A 25,584-nucleotide genomic window follows, 5' to 3' on the forward strand; every position below is an offset into this window, starting at 1 on the left:
CTTAAGCAATTTTTCTTCAATCAAAGCATTGCAATTCTTTTGCGAAGTAATAAATTTTTTAATATTAGATTCAAAATCAGAGGGCATCTTATTATAATTTCCATAAGAATTGTTGTAGGAATTACCATAATTATTAGAGGAATTACTAGGATACAGCCTAGGATTAAAGTTTCCTCTATATGCGTTGTTACCAAAATTATTCCTACCAACAAAATTCACATCCATAGAGTCATTATTATTCTCAATCAAAATAGACAAAGGCATGTCATTAGGATTAGAAGAAACACTTTTATTAGCAAATAATTTCATAAGATCATCCATCTTTCCACTCAAAACATTAATCTCTTCAATCGCATGCACTTTTTTATTAGTGGAAGATCTTTCGGTGTGCCATTGAGAATAATTAACCATAATATTATCTAGGAGTTTATTAGCTTCTCCTAAAGTGATTTCCATAAATGTGCCTCCCGCGGCCGAATCTAAAAGATTTCTAGAAGCAAAATTCAATTCGGCATAAATTTTTTGTGTAATCATCCACAAATTCAAGCCATGTGTAGGGCAATTACGTATCATTAATTTCATCCTCTCCCAAGCTTGTGAAACATGTTCATGATCAAGTTTCTTAAAATTCATAATAAAGTTTCTAAGAGAGATTGTCTTAGCGGGTGGAAAATACTTAGAGATAAAAGCATCTTTGCACTTATTCCAAGAATCAATACTATTTTTAGGCAAAGACGAAAATCAAGCTTTGGCACGATCACTAAGCGAAAAAGGAAATAGCTTTAATTTAACAATATCATGATCCACATCTTTCTTCTTTTGCATATCACACAAATCAACGAAGCTATTTAGATGGGTAGCGGCATCTTCACTAGGAAGGCCGGCGAATTGATCTTTCATGGCAAGATTCAACAAAGCAGCATTGATTTCACAAGATTCAGTATCGGTAAGAGGAGCAATCGGAATGCTAAGGAAACCATTGTTGTTGGTATTGGTGAAGTCACACAATTTAGTATTATCTTGAGCCATCGTGACAAGCAAGCAATCTAGCACACAAGAAAACAAGAGACGGGCAAAAAGAGGCAAACAGAGAAAGAGAGGGAGGATGGAGAGAGAGAGGGTGAATAAAATGGCAAGGGTGAAGGAAAACGAGAGGCAAATGGCAAATAATGTAATGCGGGAGATAAGGGTTTGTGATGGGTACTTGGTGTGTTGACTTTTGCGTAGACCTCCCTGGCAACGGCGCCAGAAATCCTTCTTGCTACCTCTTGAGCACTTGCGTTGGTTTTCCCTTGAAGAGGAAAGGGTGATGCAACAAAGTAGCGTAAGTATTTCCCTCAATTTTTGAGAACCAAGGTATCAATCCAGTAGGAGGCCACGCATGAGTCCCTCGCACCTACACAAACAAATATATCCTCGCAACCAACGCGATAAGAGGTTGTCAATCCCTACACGGTCACTTACGAGAGTGAGATCTGATAGATATGATAAGATAATATTTTTGTTATTTTTATGATAAAGATGCAAAGTAAAATAAATGACAAAGGAAATAACTAAGTATTGGAAGATTAATATGATGGAAAATAGACCCAAGGGCCATAGGTCTCACTAGTGGCTTCTCTCAAGAGCATAAGTATTCATGATGCGTAAACAAATTGCTGTTGAGCAATTGACAAAATTGAGCATAGTTATGAGAATATCTAGGTATGATCATGTATATAGGCATCACGTCCGAGACAAATAGACCGACTCCTGCCTGGATCTACTACTATTACTCCACACATCGACCACTATCCAGCATGCATCTAGAGTATTAAGTTCAAGAGAACAGAGTAACGCTTTAAGCAAGATGACATGATGTAGAGGGATAAACTCATGCAATATGATATAAACCCCATCTTGTTATCCTCGATGGCAACAATACAATACGTGCCTTGCTGCCCCTACTGTCATTGGGAAAGGACACCGCAAGATTGAACCCAAAGCTAAGGACTTCTACCATTGCAAGAAGGATCAATCTAGTAGGCCAAACCAAACTGATAATTTGAAGAGACTTGCAAAGATAACCAATCATACATAAAAGAATTCAGAGAAGATTCAAATATTGTTCATAGATAAACTTGATCATAAACCCACAATTCATCGGTCTCAACAAACACACCGCAAAAGAAGATTACATCGAATAGATCTCCACAAGAGAGGGGGAGAACTTTGCATTCAGATCCAAAAAGAGAGAAAAAGCCATCTAGCTAATAACTATGGACCCGTAGGTCTGAGGTAAACTACTCACACTTCATCAGAGAGGCTATGGTGTTGATGTAGAAGCCCTCTGTGATCGATGCCCCCTCCGACGGAGCTCGGGCACTACTAGGGAAAAGCCTATACACAGAATTTTACCAGTAGCGTTGTACAAAATCAAGCGCTGTTGGTAGCAGCGCGCGTAAATAAACCGTGCTACTGCTATCACTTTAGCAGTAGCACGTACTAGCGAAAAGCGCTGCTGCTACATTTGAACTAGGCGCACATGGCTAGCCCAACCTAGCAGTAGCGCGTATAATGGCCCAGCGCTACTGCTAATCTCCTTAGCTGCAGCGCGCTTACGTGTAAAGCACTGCTGCTAACGGAAATAAAATAAAGTGAAAAACAAGTAGAAAAGTAAATGAAAATGGAAGAAATAGAAAAAGGAGAAAGGGAAAAAAATAAAATGTAAAGAAAAATAAAAGAAAAAAGGGAAAAAAGGAGAAAGGAATAGCAGTAGCGGATTCTGCAGAAAATCGCTATAGCTACAGCGTGTATTCCAGAACACGATGTAGCTAACGTAGCAGTAGCGCCCTTTCTGGAACGCGCTACTGGTACTTCTGACTTAACCACGCGGTTCGTCCTTCCCCACGGCCACTTCATCCCCCAAATCAACTCCACTCTCACCGCCGCCGTCGCCCCTCGGCCGCCGCGCGCTCTCCCCACGCCGCCCCTGACCCCAGATTCAACGCCGGCCCCGCCCCTGACCTCAACGCCGCCCAGGACGCCGCCCCCGACCCTGACCTCAACGCCGCCCCGAACGCCGCCCCCGCCCCCCCCCTCGACCTCAACACCGCCCCGGAGCCCTGACCACGACCTCGACGCCGCCTGCCCCTCCCTCGTCGCAGGCACCCGAGGTGAGCACGCCTGCTCCTCCCTCTCCCCTACCTCTGCCTAGGGTTTCTACCTCCATCAAATTAGTTAGGGTGGAAACGAATCGGACGCGGATGCGGCTCAAATGAGTTAGGGTTCATGTAAGGGTGGAAACGAATCAAATATCTAAGATGAATCATAAAACGAGTAAAATTTGACCACTTATTTCACTTTATAGTTGGATAATTGGAATATCCGCTACCACTTTCCACCCCTATAGGTTCATCAAATTAGATGGTAATTAGGGCAGTAGTTCTTAGGTACTAATTAGTTAGTAAGAACTAGGTACTAATTAGGTACTAGAATATTTTTATTTATAGTAAGTTTATTTTTAGTAAGAACTAGTTGAATTAATAGAACTACTTAGTAAGAACTTGTTGCTATTTTTTTAGTTAAAGAAATTTTCCCGCATCAACGTGGACGATGCCTATCCCGCATCCTCGTCGTCGAGTCGGCGGAGGACGACACCTGCTTGACCAGATGGGCCATGTCCGGGACTGGGCTCTGCCGGGGTGGTACTGGGAGGCGCTACCTACCGGGGGGCGCAGGTTGGTGAGGAGCCAGCCTGTCGTTGACCCGAACCTTCTTTGGCAGCGGTCGCGTGGGCCAGTGACGGTTCACAGGCTCGAGGACTCCGCAGAGGTGGTGCGTCACCGTGTTAGTAAGGAGGACGCGCACGTCCGTCGCTACTTGTTTGCGTTGGAGCACAGGTTCTCCAATACCTGGCAGGTTCTCCAGGGATCTCACTGGAGCTATGATCCCATGATGGTTCCTTCTCTGTGGGTGTCCACCGCCCGCGCCGATACCCGTCGTGTGCTAGGGTTTTAGTTGTACTAGTGATGTTATATGTATGACACTATTCGGGATGTATTAGTGATAATATTCAACGATGTACGGACGCATGAGATGATTTACTTTTGCTTATTGAATGCATGCTAATTTGAGTCTTATAAGATATTTTGAAATGTATATCTTGTGTTGCTCAATATCCAAGTGGCCGGTCATGTTTGCAGGTTACACCTCCGAGTGGCCTATGTTTTGTCGGAGTGTTGATTCATTTCCGTTCCGGCAAATTTCAGGCGCTCGATATATCATATTTTAGCAAAGGTCATGCCGGATTTTTCCGTGAATTTTGGCATGACTTTTGCCAGAATATGTAGGAAATATCGAGTGCCCCGGATTTGTGTGTTGAGTATCCTGGTAGTTGTCTTCTATCAATTTTCAATTAATGTTTTAACTATGAACATAGGAAATGTCTGACGACAAAAAGGATTTCGGTATTTGCAAATACTGCGAAGACGAGCGCGGCCTGTGTGACGGAATCTTCCTAGATGATGATAGGCGCTTCAGCATCAAGCTGGACGAGAACTTCGAAGTGGATACAGTAAGTCACAACGACAAGTCTTTTTTCGTAATTAAGCATGACATCTGCTTCATTTGCTTCAACTTATATTTTTTTTACTATTCTACTAGCGTATCCCCTGCCATGCAAGAGTTTTTGTATTGGATAAGATAGGTTTCTGTCATACTATGGAGGTAAAGAAAGTTTATTTGAAGACCGAGCATGGTTATATTTTCCACGCAAAATTATACAATTCAGACGACTACACCTATTTTGGATGCAAAACATGGCAAGCAGTATGCAAGACTTATGCATTTCAGCCTGATATGGTTATCAGCTTTGATATTCGTCCGGAAGATGATATTGAAGGTAATACCGACATCTGGGTCGATGTGCAGACGCCTCCAGTTACACCAAAATGTAAGTTTCTCAACCATATTTATGTCTTTGATATTGTTTATTAAAAATAGTTGACAACTAATTTGTATTGTCAGCTTATTTCGGTGCAAGCAAACATGTCCAGCGCTTGGTAGACAGGACCTACTACTGTCCCGGGGCTGAACTAAACTGCGAGGAGCTAAGTCATTATGTTTCATGGCTTGAGGATCTTGATACCGTCAAGACAAATTTTCTTCCCGGACTTAGAAATCTTAGTACTGAAAACATGCGACCAATAGTGTTCGTCATGAACTACGGTCACATCTATTTAGGAAGGATGGTAATATTTTTACTATTTGTCCTCAGTGCATCTTTTCCATACATTATTTGTGAAGCTAAACTTCATTGCTAAGTATGTGACCATACGATGTTCTTCAACAGGGACCCCCGATGAATGTTGTGCCTTATGGGATCGAGACTAAAGGTACCATGAGTATTATTAGCTTACGGCCAAGATATCCTACATGTTACTTTAGTGCATTCAAGATCAGCGATGAATGCTTAATAGTGCAAGACTGGACCAGATATGTGATGGGGGAGCGCAGACAAGTACTAGGGGGCAGCAAACAGATGTGCTAGCCAAAATTAGGAGACAGGTTCATCTGCATGCTCCAACTTGATCAAGGAGGAGAGCTACACATGTGTTATGTTGTTGTACCTAAGAGAGAGCAGCAGGAGTGATTAGCTAGAAATGAGTTTGAGGATGATGATGTGCTACACTATTACTATGATGATAAAATAGCTAGTGTTGGTGGTAATGACTGATGATTATTATTAGCTAGTGTTATTGGTGATTAAATAAATATTGTTGGTGCTAATGATTATGATGATGATTAAATAGCTTGTGCTGGCGGATTAGATTCAAGTGGAGGCAACATGTGGTGCACATCGAAAGTACTACTAGTCCAAACTAGATCAAGTTTGGATTAGTAGTATACTTTTGACATGCACCACATATTGCCTCCACTTGAACCTAATCCACCTTCATTTGACACACTGTTATGGACATAATGATGTAAACCTCATAACTAGTATTGTACCAATATTTGTACGATGGCGCATAAATACACTAAAAATAAAAAAAATAAAAAAACAATACTAGTAGCGATGGAAAGAAAACACGCTGCCAGTAGTTACATTAGCAGCAGCGTGGGAGTGAACAAGCGCTGCAGCTATTTGTCCTAGCAGTAGTGCGTGCGGCACGCGTTACTGCTAAGCAATAGCTGTAGCGCCTTATTAGTAGCACGCCTACCCGCGCTACTATTGAGCACAAAACCAGCGCTACTGCTAGGGTTTTCCCTAGTAGTGGGGAAAAGGCCCCAAGATGGGATCTCGTGGATACAGAAAGTTACGGCGGTGGAATTAGGGTTTTGGCTCAGTATCTGGTAGTTTGGGGGTACGTAGGTATATATAGGAGGAAGGAGTACGTCGGTGGAGCGACAGGAGGGCCACGAGGGTGGAGGGCGCGCCTGGGAGGGGGGGTAGGCGCCCCCCCCAACCTCGTGGCCTCCTGGTTGATGTCTTGACGTAGGTTCCAAGTCCTCTGGATCACGTTCGTTCCGAAAATCACGTTCCCGAAGGTTTCATTCCGTTTGGACTCCGTTTGATATTCTTTTTCTGCGAAACTCTGAAATAGGCAAAAACAGCAATTCTGGGCTGGGCCTCCGGTTAATAGGTTAGTCCCAAAAATAATATAAAAGTGTATAATAAAGCCCAATAACGTCCAAAACAAAATATAATATAGCATGGAACAATCAAAAATTATAGATACGTTGGAGACGTATCGGCCGTCACCCCGGCCGCGACGCGCCCTTTCAGGCGCCTTTCTCAGACGGAGCAGCTCGAGCACTGGTGCTTGGGGCTTTGCTTTAACTGTGATGCGCCCTATGCCCCGGGCCATGTCTGCCCGCGCCTCTTCTACTTGGAGATGACCGAGGAGACCGAGGAGGACACACCAAAGGATGGCCTCGGCGACCTAGCCGCCGCGGAGCTCGCACCTGCACCCGCGCCCGCTCTGGCGACGACCCTCGCCGTCTCGCTCCACGTGCTGGCCGGCATCCGTGATGAACGGACGATGCTTTTACCAGTCATGATCCATGGCGAGCGTCTGGTGGCCCTCCAGGACACAGGCTCCACGCATAACTTCCTACCGGAGACCACCATGCAGCGCCTCGCGCTACAGCCGGCAGGCGGGGAGCAGCTATGGGTCACCGTCGCTAATGGTGACCGTCTACGCTGCCATGGGCTCGCCCACGATGTACCCATCGCTATCGGTGACAAGCACTTCACCATCACATGCGCCGGCATTGATTTGGGCTTCTTCGACTTCATCCTCGGCGTCGACTTCTTGCGGACTCTCGGTCCCATCCTTTGGGACCTCGATGCCCTGACGATGACCTTATGGTGTCTCGGGCGCCGCGTCCACTGGGAGGGCATTGGGGGCACCCCGGCGTCGCACCCGCTTCAGCTGGCCGTGGCCACCACCGAGGCCGAGCACCCGCTGTTGGACCACCTCCTGCAGCAGCACCGTGATCTCTTTGAGTAGACGCAGGGCCTTCCACCGGCCCGAGTCTAAGACCACCGTATTCACCTCCTGCCGGGCTCAGCACCGGTGGCCGTACGGCCCTACCGGTATCCTCATCTGTAGAAGGACGAGTTGGAGCGGCAGTGTGCACTCATGCTTGCCGCATGCATCATCCAGATCTCCACGTCGCCATTCACTACGCCGGTCCTCCTCGTTCGCAAGTCGGACGGCACGTGGCGTTTTTGCATCGACTACCGCGCCCTTACTACTCTCACACTTAAGGATAAGTTCCCTATCCCGGTGGTCAATGAGCTTCTCGATGAGCTGCATGGGGAGCGCTTCTTCACCAAGCTGGATCTCCGGTCGGGGTATCATCAGGTGCGCATGCACCCAGACGACATTGCCAAGACGGCGTTTCAGACTCATCACGGCCACTTCGAGTTCTTGGTGATGCCTTTTGGCCTCTCAAACGCCCCGGCTACCTTTCAGGCTTTGATGAACGATGTCCTCCGGCCCTACTTACGTCGGTTTGTCCTCATTTTCTTTGACGACATTCTTATCTACAACGCCTCTTGGGCAGAGCACCTCCCGCATGTGGCCATCGTCTTCAACGAGCTTCGGGCGCATCATCTTCATCTTAAGCGCTCGAAGTGCTTGTTCGGGACGCCTTCTGTCGCTTACCTTGGTCACGTCATCTCGGCCAAGGGGGTGGCCATGGATGCCGACTAGGTGGCGACCGTCGCCGCCTAGCTGATTCCGCAGTCTCCGCGGGCTCTTCGAGGCTTTCTGGGCCTTGTGGGGTACTACCAGAAATTCATCCGGGAGTTTAGCCTCATCGCGGCCCCGCTCACGCGCCTTCTCCATCGCGATGCCTTCTCTTGGGATGAGGAGGCCACCACAACGTTCGAGGCCCTCAAGGGGGCCCTCACGAGGGGTCCCGTCCTGCAGATGCCTGATTTCGACATCGACTGTGACGCCTCCAGTGCGGGGTTCGGTGCAATCCTTCATCAGGGCGATGGACCCCTCGCCTTCTTCAGCTGGCCCTTTGCCGCCCGCTATCTTAAGCTGGCAGCCTATGAGCGCGAGCTCATTGGCTTGGTATAGGCGGTGCCTCACTGGTGGCCCTATCTTTGGGGTCGATCCTTATGGTGAAGGAAATATGCCCTAGAGGCAATAATAAAGTTATTATTTATTTCCTTATATCATGATAAATGTTTATTATTCATGCTAGAATTGTACTAACCGGAAACATAATACATGTGTGAATACATAGACAAACAGAGTGTCACTAGTATGCCTCTACTTGACTAGCTCGTTAATCAAAGATGGTTATGTTTCCTAACCATGGACAAAGAGTTGTTATTTGATTAACAGGATCACATCATTAGTTGAATGATCTGATTGACATGACCCATTCCATTAGCTTAGCACCCGATCGTTTAGTATGTTGCTATTGCTTTCTTCGTGACTTATACATGTTCCTATGACTATGAGATTATGCAACTCCCGTTTGCCGGAGGAACACTTTTTGTGCTACCAAACGTCACAACGTAACTGGGTGATTATAAAGGAGCTCTACAGGTGTCTCCAAAGGTACATGTTGGGTTGGCGTATTTCGAGATTAGGATTTGTCACTCCGAATGTCGGAGAGGTATCTCTGGGCCCTCTCGGTAATGCACATCACTTAAGCCTTGCAAGCATTGCAACTAATGAGTTAGTTGCGGGATGATGTATTACGGAACGAGTAAAGAGATTTGCCGGTAACGAGATTGAACTAGGTATTGGATACCGACGATCGAATCTCAGGCAAGTAACATACCGATGACAAAGGGAACAGCGTATGTTGTTATGCGGTCTGACCGATAAAGATCTTCGTAGAATATGTAGGAGCCAATATGGGCATCCAGGTCCCGCTATTGGTTATTGACCGGAGACGTGTCTCGGTCATGTCTACATTGTTCTCGAACCGTAGGGTCCGCACGCTTAACGTTACGATGACAGTTATAATGAGTTTATGCATTTTGATGTACCGAAGTTAGTTTGGAGTCCCGGATGTGATCACGGACATGACGAGGAGTCTCGAAATAGTCGAGATATAAAGATTGATATATTGGATGACTATATTCGGACACCGGAAGGGTTTCGAAGAAGTATCGGATAAAACCGGAGCACTGGGGGGTTATCGGAACCCCCCGGGGGGTTAATGGGCCTCATGGGCCTAATGTGGAGAAGAGGAAGGGGCTGCCAGGGTAGGCCGCACGCCCCCTCTCCCCCTAGTCCGAATTGGACAAGGAGGGAGGGGCGGTGCCCCCCCCCTTTCCTATTCTCCCTCCACCTCTCCTAGTTGGACAAGGATTGGGAGGGGAGTCCTACTCCCGGTAGGAGTAGGACTGCTCCTGCATGCCACCATAGGGCCGGCCGCACCCCCCCCTTGGATCCTTTATATACGGGGGCAGGGGGCACCTCTAGACACACAAGTTGATCCACGTGATCGTTCCATAGCCGTGTGCGGTGCCCCCTGCCACCATATTCCACCTCGGTCATATCGTTGTAGTGCTTAGGCGAAGCCCTGCGTCGGTAGAACATCATCATCGTCACCACGCCGTCGTGCTGTCGAAACTCATCCCCGAAGCTTTGCTGGATCGGAGCCCGGGGAGCGTCATCGAGCTGTACGTGTGCTAAGAACTCGGAGGTGCCGGAGTAACGGTGCTTGGATCGGTCGGATCGGGAAGACGTACGACTACTTCCTCTACGTTGCGTCAACGCTTCCGTTGCGGTCTACGAAGGGTACGTAGACAACACTCTCCCCTCTCATTGCTATGCATCACCATGATCTTGCGTATGCGTAGGAATTTTTTTGAAATTACTGCGTTCCCCAACAGTGGCATCCGAGCCTAGGTTTTATGTGTTGATGTTATATGCACGAGTAGAACACAAGTGAGTTGTGGGCGATATAAGTCATACTGCTTACCAGCATGTCATACTTTGGTTCGGCGGTATTATTGGATGAAGCGGCCCGGACCTACATTACGCGTACGCTTACGCGAGACCGGTTCTCCCGACGTGCTTTGCACATAGGTGGCTTGCGGGTGACAGTTTCTCCAACTTTAGTTGAACCGAGTGTGGCTACGCCCGGTCCTTGCGAAGGTTAAAACAGCACCAACTTGACAAACTATCGTTGTGGTTTTAATGCGTAGGTAAGATTGGTTCTTGCTTAAGCCCGTAGCAGCCACGTAAAACTTGCAACAACAAAGTAGAGGACGTCTAACTTGTTTTTGCAAGGCATGTTGTGATGTGATATGGTCAAGACGTGATGAGATATAAGTTGTTGTATGAGATGATCATGTTTTGTTGAAAGTTATCAGCAACTAGCAAAATCCTTATGGTTGTCTCTCTATTGCATGAGATGCAAGCGTCCAATAATTGCTTTACTTTATCGCTATGCGATAGCAATAGTTGCAAGAGCAATTGTTGGCGAGACGACCACGTGACGACACATTGATATAGATCAAGATGATGGAGATCATGGTGTCATGCCAGTGACGATATAGATCATGACAGTACTTTGGAGATGGAGATCAAAGAAGCAAGATGATGATGGCCATATCATGTCACATATTTTGATTGCATATGATGTTTATCTTTTATACATCTTATTTTTGCTTAGTTTGACGGTAGCATTTTAAGATGATCTCTCACTAATTTTCAAGAAGTGTTCTCCCTGAGTATGCACCGTTGCAAAAGTTCTTCGTGCTGAGACACCACGTGATGATCGGGTGTGATAGGCTCTACGTTCAAATACAACGGGTGCAAAACAGTTGCACACGCGGAATACTCAGGTTATACTTGACGAGCCAAGCATATACATATATGGCCTCGGAACACGGAGACCGAAAGGTCGAGCGTGAATCATATAGTAGATATGATCAACATAGTGATGTTCACCAATGAAACTACTCCATCTCACATGATGATCGAACATGGTTCAGTTGATTTGGATCACGTGATCACTTAGAGGATTAGAGGGATGTCTATCTAAGTGGGAGTTCTTAAGTAATATGATTAAATTGAACTTAAATTTATCATGAACTTAGTCCTGGTAGTATTTTGCAAATTATGTTGTAGATCAATAGCTCGCGTTGTTGCTTCCCTGTGTTTATTTTGATATGTTCCTAGAGAAAATTGTGTTGAAAGATGTTAGTAGCAATGATGCAGATTGGATCCGTGATCTGAGGTTTATCCTCATTGCTGCACAGAAGAATTATTTCCTTGATGCACCGCTAGGTGACAGACCTATTGCAGGAGCAGATGCAGACGTTATGAACGTTTGGCTAGCTCAATATGATGACTACTTGATAGTTTAGTGCACCATGCTTAATGGCTTAGAATCGGGACTTCAAAGACGTTTTGAACGTCATGGACCATATGAGATGTTCCAGGTGTTGAAGTTAATATTTCAAGCAAATACCCGAGTTGAGAAATATGAAGTCTCCAACAAGTTCTATAGCTAAAAGATGGAGGAGAATCGCTCAACTAGTGAGCATGTGCTCAGATTGTCTGGGTACTACAATCGCTTGAATCAACTGGGAGTTAATCTTCCAGATAAGATAGTGATTGACAGAATTCTCTAGTCACCATCACCAAGTTAGTAGAACTTCGTGATGAACTATAATATGCAAGGGATAACGGAAACAACTCCCAAGCTCTTCGTGATGCTGAAATCAACGAAGGTAGAAATCAAGAAAAACATCAAGTGTTGATGGTTGACAAGACCACTAGTTTCAAGAAAAGGGCAAAGGGAAGAAGGGGAACTTCAAGAAGAACGACAAGCAAGTTGCTGCTCAAGTGAAGAAGCCCAAGTCTGATCCTAAGCCTGAGACTAAGTGCTTCTACTGCAAAGGGACTGGTCACTAGAAGCGGAACTACCCCAAGTGATTGGCGGATAAGAAGGATGGCAAAGTAAACATAAGTATATTTGATACACATGTTATTGATGTGTACTTTACTAGTGTTTATAGCAACCCCTTAGTATTTGATGCTAATTCAGTTGCTAAGAGTGGTAACTCGAAACGGGAGTTGCAGAATGAACAGAGACTAGTTAAGGGTGAAGTGACGATGTGTGTTGGAAGTGGTTCCAAGATTGATATGATCATCATCGCACACTCCCTATACTTTCGGGATTAGTGTTGAACCTAAATAAGTGTTATTTGGTGTTTGCGTTGAGCATGAATATGATTTGATCATGTTTATTGTAATACGGTTATTCATTTAAGTAAGAGAATAAATTTTTGTTCTGTTTACATGAATAAAACCTTATATGGTTGCACACCCAATGAAAATGGTTCATTGGATCTCGATCATAGCAATACACATATTCGTAATATTGAAACCAAAAGATGCAAAGTTAATAATGATAGTGCAACTTATTTGTGGCACTGCCGTTTAGGTCATATTGGTGTAAAGCACATGAAGAAAATCCATGCTGATGGGCTTTTGGAATCACTTGATTATGAATCAGTTGGTGCTTCCGAACCATGCCTCGTAGGCAAGATGACTAAGACTCCATTCTCCGGAACAATGGAGCGAGCAACAGATTTGTCGGAAATCATACATACTAATGTATGTGGTCCGATGAATATTGAGGCTCATGGCAGGTATCATTATTTTCTGATCTTCACAGATGATTTGAGCAGATATAAGTATATCTACTTGATGAAACACAAGTCTGAAACATTTGAAAAGTTCAAAGAATTTCAGAGTGAAGTGGAGAATCATCGTAACAAAAATAAAAGTTTCTACGATATGATCGCAGAACATGAATATTTGAGTTACGAGTTTGGTCTTCAATTAAAACAATGTGGAATAGTTTCACAAATTCATGCCACCTGGAATACCATAGCATAATGGTGTGTCCAAACGTCATAACCGTACTTTATTGGATATAGTGCAATCTATGATGTTTCTTACCGGTTTACCACTAAAGTTTTGGGGTTATGCATTAGAGACAGCTGCATTCACGTTAAATAGGGCACCATCTAAATCCGTTGAGACGACACCGTGTGAACTATGGTTTGGCAAGAAACCTAAGCTGTCGTTTCTTAAAGTTTGGAGTTGCGATGCTTATGTGAAAAAGTTTCATCTCGATAAGCTCAAACTCAAATCGGAGAAATATGTCTTCATAGGATACCCAAAGGAGACAGTTGGGTACACCTTCTATCACAGATCCGAAGGCAAGACATTCGTTGCTAAGAATGGATCCTTTCTAGAGAAGGAGTTTCTCTCGAAAGAAGTGAGTGGGAGGAAAGTAGAAAACTTGATAAGGTAATTGTACCTTCTCCCTTATTGGAAAATAGTTCATCACAGAAATCTGTTCCTGTGACTACTACACCAATTAGTGAGGAAGCTAATGATGATGATCATGTAACTTCAGATCAAGTTACTACCGAATCTCGTAGGTAAACCAGAGTGAGATCCGCACCAGAGTGGTACGGTAATCCTATTCTGGAGGTCATGTTACTTGACCATGACGAACCTACGAACTATGAGGAAGCGATGATGAGCCCAGATTCCGATAAATGGCTTGAGGCCATGAAATCTGAGACGGGATCCATGTATGAGAACAAAGTGTGGACTTTGGTTGACTTGCCCGATAATCGGCAAGCCATAGAAAATAAATGGATCTTCAAGAGGAAGACGGACACTGATAGTAGTGTTACTATCTACAAAGCTAGAATTGTCGCAAAAGGTTTTCGACAAGTTCAAGGTGTTGACTACGATGAGAGTTTCTCACTCGTATCTATGCTTAAGTCTGTCCGAATCATGTTAGCAATTGTCGCATTTTATGAAATCTGGCAAATGGATAAACAAAACTGCATTCCTTAATGGATTTATTAAAGAAGAGTTGTATATGATGCAACCAGAAGGTTTTGTCAATCCTAAAGGTGCTAACAAAATATGCAAGCTCCAGCGATCCATCTATGGACTGGTGCAAGCATCTCGGAGTCAGAATATACGCTTTGATAAGTTGATCAAAGGATATAGTTTTATACAGACTTGCGGTGAAGGCTGTATTTACAAGAAAGTGAGTGAGAGCACTACAGCATTTCTGATAAGTATATGTGAATGACATATTGTTGATCGGAAATAATGTAGAATTATTCTGCAAAGCATAAAGGAGTGTTTGAAAGGAGTTTTTCCAAGAAAGACCTCGAAGAAACTACTTACATATTGAGCATCAAGATCTATAGAGATAGATCAAGACGCTTGATAAGTTTTTTCAATGAGTACATACCTTGACAAGATTTTGAAGTAGTTCAAAATGGAACAGTCAAAGAAAGAGTTCTTGCCTGTGTCATAAGGTGTGAAATTGAGTAAGACTCAAAGCCCGACCACGGCAGAAGATAGAAAGAGAATGAAAGTCATTCCCTATGCCTCAGCCATAGGTTCTATAAAGTATGCCATGCTGTGTACCAGATCTATTATATACCCTACACTGATTGGCATGGGAGTACAATAGTGATCTAGGAGTAGATCACTGGACAGCGGTCAAAATTATCCTTACTGGAATAAGGATATGTTTCGTCGTAAAGGGTTACGTCGATGCAAGTTTTGACACTGATCCAGATGACTCTAAGTCTCAATCTAGATACATATTGAAAGTGGGAGCAATTAGCTAGAGTAGCTCCATGCAGAGCATTGTTGATATAGAAATTTGCAAAATACATGCGGATCTGAATGTGGCAGACCCGTTGACTAAACTTCTCTCACAAGCAAAACATGATCACTTTTTGGGTCTTAATCACATAGTGATGTGAAGTAGATTATTGAATCTAGTAAACCCTTTGGGTGTTAGTCACATGGAGATGTGAACCAATCACATAAAGATGTGAACTATTGATGTTAAATCACATGGTGATGTGATCTAGATTATTGACTCTAATACAAGTGGGAGACTGAAGGAAATATGCCCTAGAGGCAATAATAAAGTTATTATTTATTTCCTTATATCATGATAAATGTTTATTATTCATGCTAGAATTGTATTAACCGGAAACATAATACATGTGTGAATACATAGACAAACAGAGTGTCACTAGTATGCCTCTACTTGACTAGCTCGTTAATCAAAGATGGTTATGTTTCCTAACCATGGACAAAGAGTTGTCATTTGATTAAACGGGATCACATCATTAGATGAATGATCTGATTGACATGACCCATTCCATTAGCTTAGCACCCGATCGTTTAGTATGTTGCTATTGCTTTCTTCGTGACTTATACATGTTCCTATGACTATGAGATTATGCAACTCCTGTTTGCCGGAGGAACACTTTGTGTGCTACCAAACGTCACAACGTAACTGGGTGATTATAAAGGAGCTCTACAGGTGTCTCCAAAGGTACATGTTGGGTTGGCGTATTTCGAGATTAGGATTTGTCATTCCGAATGTCGGAGAGGTATCTCTGGGCCCTCTCGGTAATGCACATCACTTAAGCCATGCAAGCATTGCAACTAATGAGTTAATTGCGGGATGATGTATTACAGAATGAGTAAAGAGACTTGCCGATAACGAGATTGAACTAGGTATTGGATATCGACGATCGAATCTCAGGCAAGTAACATACCGATGAAAAAGGGAACAACGTATGTTGTTATGCGGTCTGACCGATAAAGATCTTCGTAGAATATGTCGGAGCCAATATGGGCATCCAGGTCCCACTATTGGTTATTGACCGGAGACGTGTCTCGGTCATGTCTAGATTGTTCTCGAACCGTAGGGTCCGCACGCTTAACGTTACGATGACAGTTATAATGAGTTTATGCATTTTGATGTACCGAAGTTAGTTCGGAGTCCCGGATGTGATCACGGACATGACGAGGAGTCTCGAAATAGTTGAGACATAAAGACTGATATATTGGATGACTATACTCGGACACCGGAAGGGTTCCGGAGAAGTATCGGATAAAACCGGAGCACCGGGGGGTTATCGGAACCCCCGGGGGGTTAATGGGCCTCATGGGCCTAATGTGGAGAAGAGGAAGGGCAGGCCGCGCGCCCCCTCTCCCCCTTGTCCGAATTGGACAAGGAGGGAGGGGCGGCGCCCCCCCCCCCTTTCTTCTTCTCCCTGCACCTCTCCTAGTTGGACAAGGATTGGGAGGGGAGTCCTACTCCCGGTAGGAGTAGGACTCCTCCTGCGCGCCACCATAGGGCCGGCCGCACCCCCCCCCTTGGATCCTTTATATACGGGGGCAGGGGGCACCTCTAGACACACAAGTTGATCCACGTGATCATTCCTTAGCCGTGTGCGGTGCCCCCTGCCACCATATTCCACCTTGGTCATATCGTTGTAGTGCTTAGGCGAAGCCCTGCGTCGGTAGAACATCATCATCGTCACCACGCCGTCGTGCTGACGAAACTCATCCCCGAAGCGTTGCTGGATCGGAGCCCGGGGGTGCCGGAGTAACGGTGCTTGGATCGGTCGGATCGGGAAGACGTACGACTACTTCCTCTACGTTGCGTCAACACTTCCGTTGCGGTCTACGAAGGGTACGTAGACAACACTCTCCCCTCTCGTTGCTATGCATCACCATGATCTTGCGTGTGCGTAGGAAATTTTTTGAAATTACTGCGTTCCCCAACATCTGGATACGTACGGATCACTACAGCCTCAAGTTCGTGCTGGATCAAAGGCCCTCGACTGTACGGCAGCACCAGTGGATCAATAAAACCTTCGGGTTTGACTTCACTATCGAGTACCGTCCGGGTCGCCTTAACACCGTCGCCGACGCCGACACAGACGACGGTACGGCGGAGGGGGCGGCCTTCTGCATCATCACCGGGCCCTCCTTCACCCTCTTCACCGACATCCGGCGAGCGATAGCAGCCACGACCGACGCACTCCTCCTGCAGCAGCAGCTGGCTGCGCGGGAACTAGATGAGCCGTGGCGCCTCACCGACGTCTTGCTCCTTCATGGGCTCCGGGTCTTCGTTCCGGCGCACGACGATCTTCGCCATCAGGTGTTGCGCCTCGCCCACTCGGCGGGCCATGAGGGTGTGCAAAAGACACTCCATCGTCTTCGCGCCGACTTCTACATTCCAAGTGATCGTGACTAGGTACGGTCTTGTGTGACGTGTCAGCACAACAAGACGGAGACTCTACGGCCGGTTGGCTTGCTCCAGCCTTTGGAGGTGCCGTCCCAGGTCTGGGCGGACATCTCCATGGACTTCATCGAGGGCCTCCCCAAGGTGGGCGGCAAGTCCGTCATTCTCACGGTGGTCGACCGCTTCTCCAAGTATGCCCACTTCATCACGCTTGGGCATCCGTACACGGCGGCGTCTGTCGCTCGGGCTTTCTTCGAAGGCATTGTCCGTCTCCATGGGTTCCCATCTTCGATCGTCAATGCTCGGGACCCCGTGTTCATGGGCCATGTGTGGCGCGACCTCTTCCGGTTGGCAGGCGTTAAGCTCCGCCTGAGCACAGCTTTCCACCCTCAGACGAACGGCCAGTCCGAGGTCGTTAACAAGGTGATTGCCATGTATTTACGTTGTGTCACAAGTGATCGCCCTCGCGCATGGGTGGACTGGCTATCATGGGCGGAGTACTGCTACAACACCTCTTATCACTCCGCCCTCCGTGCTACACCTTTTGAGGTGGTTTATGGATGGCCACCACCGCTGATTCTTCCTATTGATCCGTCATTAGAACGGCCCGAGGCGGCCGGTGCTCTTCTGCGGAACAATGACGAGATGCTGGCAGAAGTCTGGCAACGCCTCCTTCAGGCCCAGCAGTTGGCCAAACACTACTACGACGGCAACCATCTCAAGGCGGAGTTCGCGGTGGGCGATTGGGTGTGGTTGCGTCTCCTTCATCGCTCTACGCAGTCCCTGGACTCACGCGCAAAGAATAAGCTGGGTCCTCGCTATGCCGGTCCCTTTGCTATCCTGGAACGCATTGGGAAGGTGGCTTACCGTCTTCAGCTTCCGACAGGTGCGCGGATTCATGATGTCTTCCATGTGGGGCTGCTCAAGCCTTTCCGTGGAGAGCCCCCCGCGGTTCCTCCAGCGCTACCGCCTGTCACCGACGGGCGTCTCCTTCCTGAGCCGGAGAAGGCGTTGAAGGCTCAGCTGCGTCGCGGCTCCTGGTACGTGTTGATTCAGTGGGTTGGACTTTCAAAGGAGCACGCGACTTGGGAGCAGCGCGAGGAGTTCCGCCAACACTACCCCGACTTTCAGCTCGAGGACGATCTGTTTGCGCAGGCGGGGAGAGATATTATGACCGGCCGAACCTACGGCCGTAGGAGGCCCACCGGGCAAGCTTAGCTCGCAAGTTATCTTAGTTTCTATTTCACATCGTGGTTATATATACAACTTGTAGGGCTATTTTGAGATTTAAGCAATAAGACAATTCTGCCCGGCTCCCAGAGGAGCCGGAAACCCTGAACCCTAGCCGCCTCCTGTCTCAGCCGCCGCCGCACCGCAGCAAGGACGGCGCCTCGCCGCCGGCCGCCGCGCTCCAGCCCTCGCCCACCTCCCTCCTTTCCCTACAAGCTACGCCCTAGACCAGGGAGAACCCTAGCTCCTATCATACTCAGAGACAAACGTCAAACTATTTATTTACCAAAGGCAAGTCATTAACATCAACATAGGAGAATTACTCTCCTGATCAATGATGTATCAGTTGTTTCATATTTTGAGGCCCTGTTGATTTATAGTGCAAAACATTGACACCCAGGTTTCAGGCATGCCATGAATAAAATATTATACTTTGGCCAGCAGTGGCATGGAATAAAAGGGAAACTACAAACTCAAAGAAAAAGATGGACAACAAAGCCGCCCAAACAACACAGAAGTAGGCGGTGAAACACAATGACAAGCAAGCACACAAGATAGACAGAGACCGATATACTTTACAGCATAAATGCAGAACAGGGCGATTCATTTTAGGTCGAATATCATCAACAGACAGAGATACAAATTTACGGCAACGGAAGAAAAAAGTTGGCTATTTTGGAAGCAGAAACCAAGTCCATTGCACAAGCAAATTAGCAATAGCGCAGCAGCACCACACTGCAATAGTAGTACAGCTGGGTTGTAAATTATAAACATAACATAGCAGAGTCAGATAAAAAATGGATGGATAGAAGTATCTTATCATAACACAGGTTATAAGCTAGTACCAATGTTATTGACAATAGAAAGATAGATACAACCTTAATGTAAGACCTTTTTGCAGTTTACTACATTGAGTTACAGAGAGAGTAGATAGATAGAGACGGGCCAAGCGAGGCATATTCTCAGTTGGGCAGCAAGCTTGATCCCTTGTGCCATCCAGTCTTCCTCAAGCAGCGTCATCTTTGAGAATCACTCAATCACAAGAGCTTCAACGAGCGCATCATCTTGGTCAGGAACATATGGACGATAACCGTCTGCATCCCTCAGCCTGTCCTCCGGGGTGGCAATCTGAATTCCAGTAAAATCCATCCTCTTCCATTGTTCGGCAACGTACTCATTCGCCTTTTCCCTGTTGGAAATGAGCTCTTCATCGACCTCGAAGTAGCCCTTGTCCCGCACAGACACTAAGACCTGCTGCCGGTACTCTTCGAAATCGTCGTCCATCTTCTTGAAAAGCTCTACACTGTCAGCGTGGGCACGCTTCCTTTCCTCAATCCACTCCGGAGGGAAATACTCTGCCAGATCGTCCAGGTAATCGGCGCTGGGGTGTTGCTCCGGCTTCAGCGCAATTATGGTCCTGATCTCGGCTTTCGACAGCCGAACCTTGCCCTTGTTTGGACCTGGCGGTGCTGCGGCCGGCTGATTGGCGACGGCGGACGACAGATTCGCCTCCCCAAGCATCTTGTCAATCGCAGCTACCCCCTTCTCTGACTCGTCACCCTCCGTGTAGATGGATCCGGCGGCGGAGGGGAACACCGCCGCAGGACCATCGACGCCGGCCTCCGTCGAATTGGCAGCGCTGCCCGGACTGACCATCAACTTCCCCGCCTCCTCCTTGCCCGCCATGGCCTCTTCTTGATTGATTGATGGTTCCTCTGCTGTCGACGTAGATCTTGGGTTACGAGGTTTGTCGCTTGCGCTGGTTTGGGGATTGGATTGGAGGAGGCGGCGGTGCCATCTCGATCTATATAAACATGGAAAGGAAGAGGAACCCTAGCCGAGTCGAGCGAGCCCTTCTTTGCTCTGCACCCAGTTGGTATCGGACCCCGTTTACCGCCCGGACTCGGCCGGAACTCGACCACCAGCGCAGCTTAGTCCACCGATCATGACACGCTGGGCAGGCCCCGGCCACTGCCCCTGCCTCTCCGTCTTTGTCTCCTCTTCCCCTCGTTTCCCTTTTTTCTTTTTCTTTTTCTTTCCTTCCCACAAAAATGCTTCCTCCATTTATTAAAAATATTATAAGGTGTGTTATTATTTTTGGAAATCAAAGATTTCTCTGGTTGATCAAGTTCATACTGAAAATTGTATTATAATAACAAATAAATAAATTATAAAAGTATGCTTCGTGATGCTTCTAATGATACATATTTGGTATCAGATCCATTGATGTTTTCCTCTACTTATATAGGTACTAAAAAGAATGCTCGTGCATTGCAACATGCATACACATTCTAGTAAAATCATGCCCATGATTTGCCTGTCTAAATATGTACACAATCATGGGTAGGATTTCGTATGGTAACACATATTTACCAATTATTAGAAAATCTAGTAAGTCAATAAGGGATTATTTGGTAAGTTCATAAAAGTGGGGTAGTTAAGGTGGTTTTCAAGGAAAAACGTGAAAAAACCTTGGATAGGAGGGAAAAATCGAAACAGCGTCATGTTGCCTTTGTATCGGGTTATTCGAATGTTTCGATAAACCTCTATCTCTATTTTTATTTCGGTGTTTGTCTGAAAAGGTGAATAAGTACCTCTTTCTTCCTTTCTTGTTATGTACATGGCTGCATTATATCATTTTAAAATTATTTTATAGATGAGTAATTAAATGTTCTCAATAAATTACACTACAAAGAATAAAGAGACTAAACAAATGAAAACTGGGGAATGGAAGTGGGAACATGACCAAAAAAATAAAGAAAGATGTAAATAACAAGTCTTCAATAAACAAAATGAGAAAAAAAAATAGAAGGACTAAACATAGAAAGAGAGAACAACCCATGACTAAATAAAGTGAATGAAATAAAATAGAGAGAATGAGTTCTCAAAAAGACCGACCAAAGAGTGACCATGGACTAAGAATATATTTTTTTTTCTTGAATGACTAACACGGTAAAAGGTGACACTGGAAAAAAATACTACCAGCGTGCAAAGACATTGATTACTCATAATATCACCAAAGAAAAGGAAATAAATATAAATGAACACTAAAAATGTACTATTTTCTTCAATTAATCTACAGACTTTGAATACATGACTGTCCCGTTACTTAACTCACCCCATCGATAAGTGTGCCAATGAATCCAAATGCTAAAGGCTAGTTTGAGACGTGGATAAAGGATAATGACAACTAAATGACTTAGAAATGGAAAATATTAGGTTCATGCTAAAACTAGGTTGAAGGGAAACACTGAAGAAACTGTAATCCATGCACGGTAGACATTTTGGTTGGTACATTATCAATTTTATTCTGGCTAAGACGAGGAATAATGCCATGGTCAATACTGTAAGGTGAAAAGTGGACATTGTAAACTTAACTACTAGAGTACTAAAGGATTAAGAATGAAATGTCAGGCACAATTTCCTTGCAGTGGGTTAGCATCTACTGCATGTCATGGCGGGTGTGTGGTATAGGTCTAGGACTGGCACCCTCTCCCGATCTCCTCCTGATCTTTCTCTCTTTCCTTACCGCTCACGAAGGCCACTGCTGGACAAGGACGCGCAACACCCACTAGTAGAAAAAGGGTCAAACATGAAGCACATTAGTGCCGGTTTGAATTTGAGCCGGCACTAATGGTACCATTAGTGCCGGTTCGAACGACTATGCATTAATGCCGGTTCGTGTTGAACCTTTAGTACCGGTTCGTGCCACGAACCGGTACTAAAGGGGTGATGGCAAGCTGGCGTCAGGCTGGGGCCCCATGATCACCTTTAGTACCGGTTCGTGGCACAAACCGGTACTAAAGGGCTAACCTTTAGTACCGGTTTGTGCCATGAACCGGTACTAAAGGGGTCTGACGTATAGTACCGGTTTGTGACACAAACCGGCACTATAGGGCAATTTTCAAACTCTACCCCCCCCCCCGGTGTGTCGCCATTTCAGTTCTAAAAAAATCAAAAGAAAATGATAAAAACTTCAAAAAATAAAATCCTTCGAGAGGTAGTTATATTACTACATCTACTAGTTAGGAAAATTTGAAAACTTAAATTTGGACATGTTTTGCAAAAAGTGTAGGGAAAATGTTAAACGGCTATAACTTTTGCATACGATGTCGGAAAAAAACGGATAATATATCAAAAAGTTAAGCACGAAAATCTGCATCCGATGGAGACAGCCTATGGCTTGTTTGCAATTTTTTAGAATCCTCAAATTCCAAAAGGAAAAAAAGATATGGACAAATTTAAGTTTTTTTAAAAAAATTTGTTAAATCTGGTCAAACTACTTATTCAAGAAGTATTAATGTTACTACATAATTATTCAAGAATATTAGTGTTACTAAATAATTATTTCAATTTTTTGAATTTTGGTCATATCTGGTCAAACTATGGTCAAACTATGGTCAAACTTATTCAAGAAATATTAGTGTTACTAAATAATTACTGTTTTTTTAGAATAATAGTTTCAAACTCAAATAGTGAAATGTGTGACTTCATGCTCAAGCTAAACTCCTGAGGGTTAATAGGATTGGCCTCTTACTATTGTCAGGAAAACAACAAGTGCAGACTTGGAAACGAAGGAGAATAGAACCCGAAAGTTAAGCGTGCTCGGGCTGGAGTAGTGAGAGGGATGGGTGACCGGTCAGGAAGTTAGATGATTTGGAATGAGTGATCCACACTTGAGTAGTTAAGAGAGGTGATTAGAGACTAGATCACCAAATAATTCTGAAAATTTAAAAACTGAAAAAAAATTATCAAAAAAAATTTCCAAAATTTTCAGAAAAAAATTCAAAAAAGAAACCTTTGGTACCAGTTGGTAACACCAACTGGTACTAAAGGTCCCCCATACCAGGGCGCGAGCTCACGCCACGTGGTGGAAATTTAGCGCCGGTTCGTGCCGAACCGGTACTAAAGGGGGGAGGCCTTTAGTGCCCACCAATTAGTGCCGGTTATGGAACCGGCACTAAAGGCCCTTACGAACCGGTTTTAAAGCTCCGTTTTCTACTAGTGGCCTATGATGAAGGTGGCGGGGATCTGATCCCCGACGGTCTCATGGGCCATCGGTGCGGGATCCTCCAAGGTTGCAGTGCGATGGAGTATTTGACAAAAAACTACCAGTTTTGGGGTTTGGGGTTGGTGTCCCACAGAACTACAACATTCAAAATTTTGACCAAAAACTATCACTTTTTTCGTAATTTGTGCCTAAAAACTATAGCTTTTGTTGATGACCGTTTATGACAAGCGGGACCCACCCGTCAGGGATGACGTGGAAGGAAAGTCAATGTCATTTATTTTGACCATTAAGTTGACTGTTATGACAAATGGGGCCCACACGTCAGCATACACCTTCCTCTTCCTCCTCCTCTCTCTTTGTATTTAGCATTTCAACAAACAGCTACTGTGCATTGGTGGACGACTTCAACAAGGTGATGGTCGCGATGGGCTCGGCGTTGAGCAAGGTGACGATGGTGAGGCTCGGCGCCGACCTGGTCGAGGCGCGGGTGGTGTACTAGGACGTGCACGACGTGTCGTAAGCAAAAGGAAAAGGCGTATATGAAATGACCTAAGAGATCCTTTGTCTAAAACTATACAGAATAATCTAACAAACAACAGTGTAGTGCTTGGTGTGAGTGTAGACTGTGCTGTGAGATCATGTGTCAAGGGTTAACTCATAGGAGTTTGGAAAACAACATAGTGGTTGTTGCTTGGAATACATGTGACATAAGGGTTCACATGCAAGTTTCAAATAAAAGGGCTCATCACATAAGGAGAATGTGATGTCAAGTTGTGGTTGCCAGATTCTGAAAAAGGAATGTAGCAACTAGAGTCGTGGTCTATGAATCTTGGATAGCCAAGTTCATGTCCTAGTTTGAATGACAATTCAACTTCTTGACTTTTCATCAGCTTGAACACACACTAAGTGTCTAGGTTTCATCTAGGTTCATCAATTTGGTTTGGCTCACAATAAAATTTGAATTAGGGTTTACCTTCTTTAAATTCAATTTCAATTGAGGTTTGAATTTGAATCCCAATTAAGTTTGAAATAACAAGGCTAGTTCAAGTTCAAAGATATGTCATAATTGGCTGATGTTGTTTCATGAATTCCTTTGCCAGGTATTTAATTTAATTCAGACTAATTAAATGACTTATAAGTTTCCTTAGGTTTGCCCAAATTCAAATTTCACTTGGATTTTCTCTAAATTCAAATACAAATCCTATATAATTACTAAATTTTATTTATTTAAATTCAAGTTTAAACTAAATCTAAGTTTAAACCCAAAATCATTTACTAAGTGTAAATAGCTTTCAACTTTACATAGTTTGAACTAAAATTGATTTTAAGTTTAATCCCTAAAGTCAATTGTATCTCCAAAATATTTACTAGGTTTAATTTATTTGTTCACTAACTCATATTGCAAGAGTTTATTCAAATTAAACCTATAGTTTTAAAGTTAATAACCAAATTGGTTTAAGTGAATTCAATTATTTATTTAAAATATCTAAAGTCAAGTAATAATTGCAAACTATTTACTAAAGTTCATTTTGGGTTTTTGTAACTTAGTTGCAAGATAATTATCCGAATAAACATTTTGATTCGAAGGTTAAACCAAATTTTAGGTTTAATATTGTTTGAATTATAGCCATTGTTAAATATATTCAGTTTTAATTTTTTTAATCATTTAAAAAATGGACTACTGTAGCTAAGTTGAAACTACATTTCCCTAGATTCATTCTGCAAAAGGAATCCATTAATTTTGATTTATAATTTGCAAGTTATGC

At 44.6% G+C, this 25,584-nt stretch overlaps 1 protein-coding gene across 1 annotated transcript; it reads right to left on the reverse strand.

Moving 5' to 3' along the window:
- Positions 1-19,593: 19,593 nt before the first annotated feature.
- LOC125521393 lies at positions 19,594-20,628 on the reverse strand. The gene has a single exon (XM_048686452.1). The coding sequence runs from the start codon at positions 20,491-20,493 to the stop codon at positions 19,837-19,839; it is 657 nt and encodes a 218-aa protein (XP_048542409.1). The 5' UTR covers positions 20,494-20,628; the 3' UTR covers positions 19,594-19,836.
- Between the last annotated feature and the right edge of the window lie 4,956 nt (positions 20,629-25,584).

This window comes from Triticum urartu, chromosome 7, assembly GCF_003073215.2.
Source record: "Triticum urartu cultivar G1812 chromosome 7, Tu2.1, whole genome shotgun sequence".
In the NCBI taxonomy this organism is placed as follows: Eukaryota; Viridiplantae; Streptophyta; class Magnoliopsida; order Poales; family Poaceae; genus Triticum; species Triticum urartu.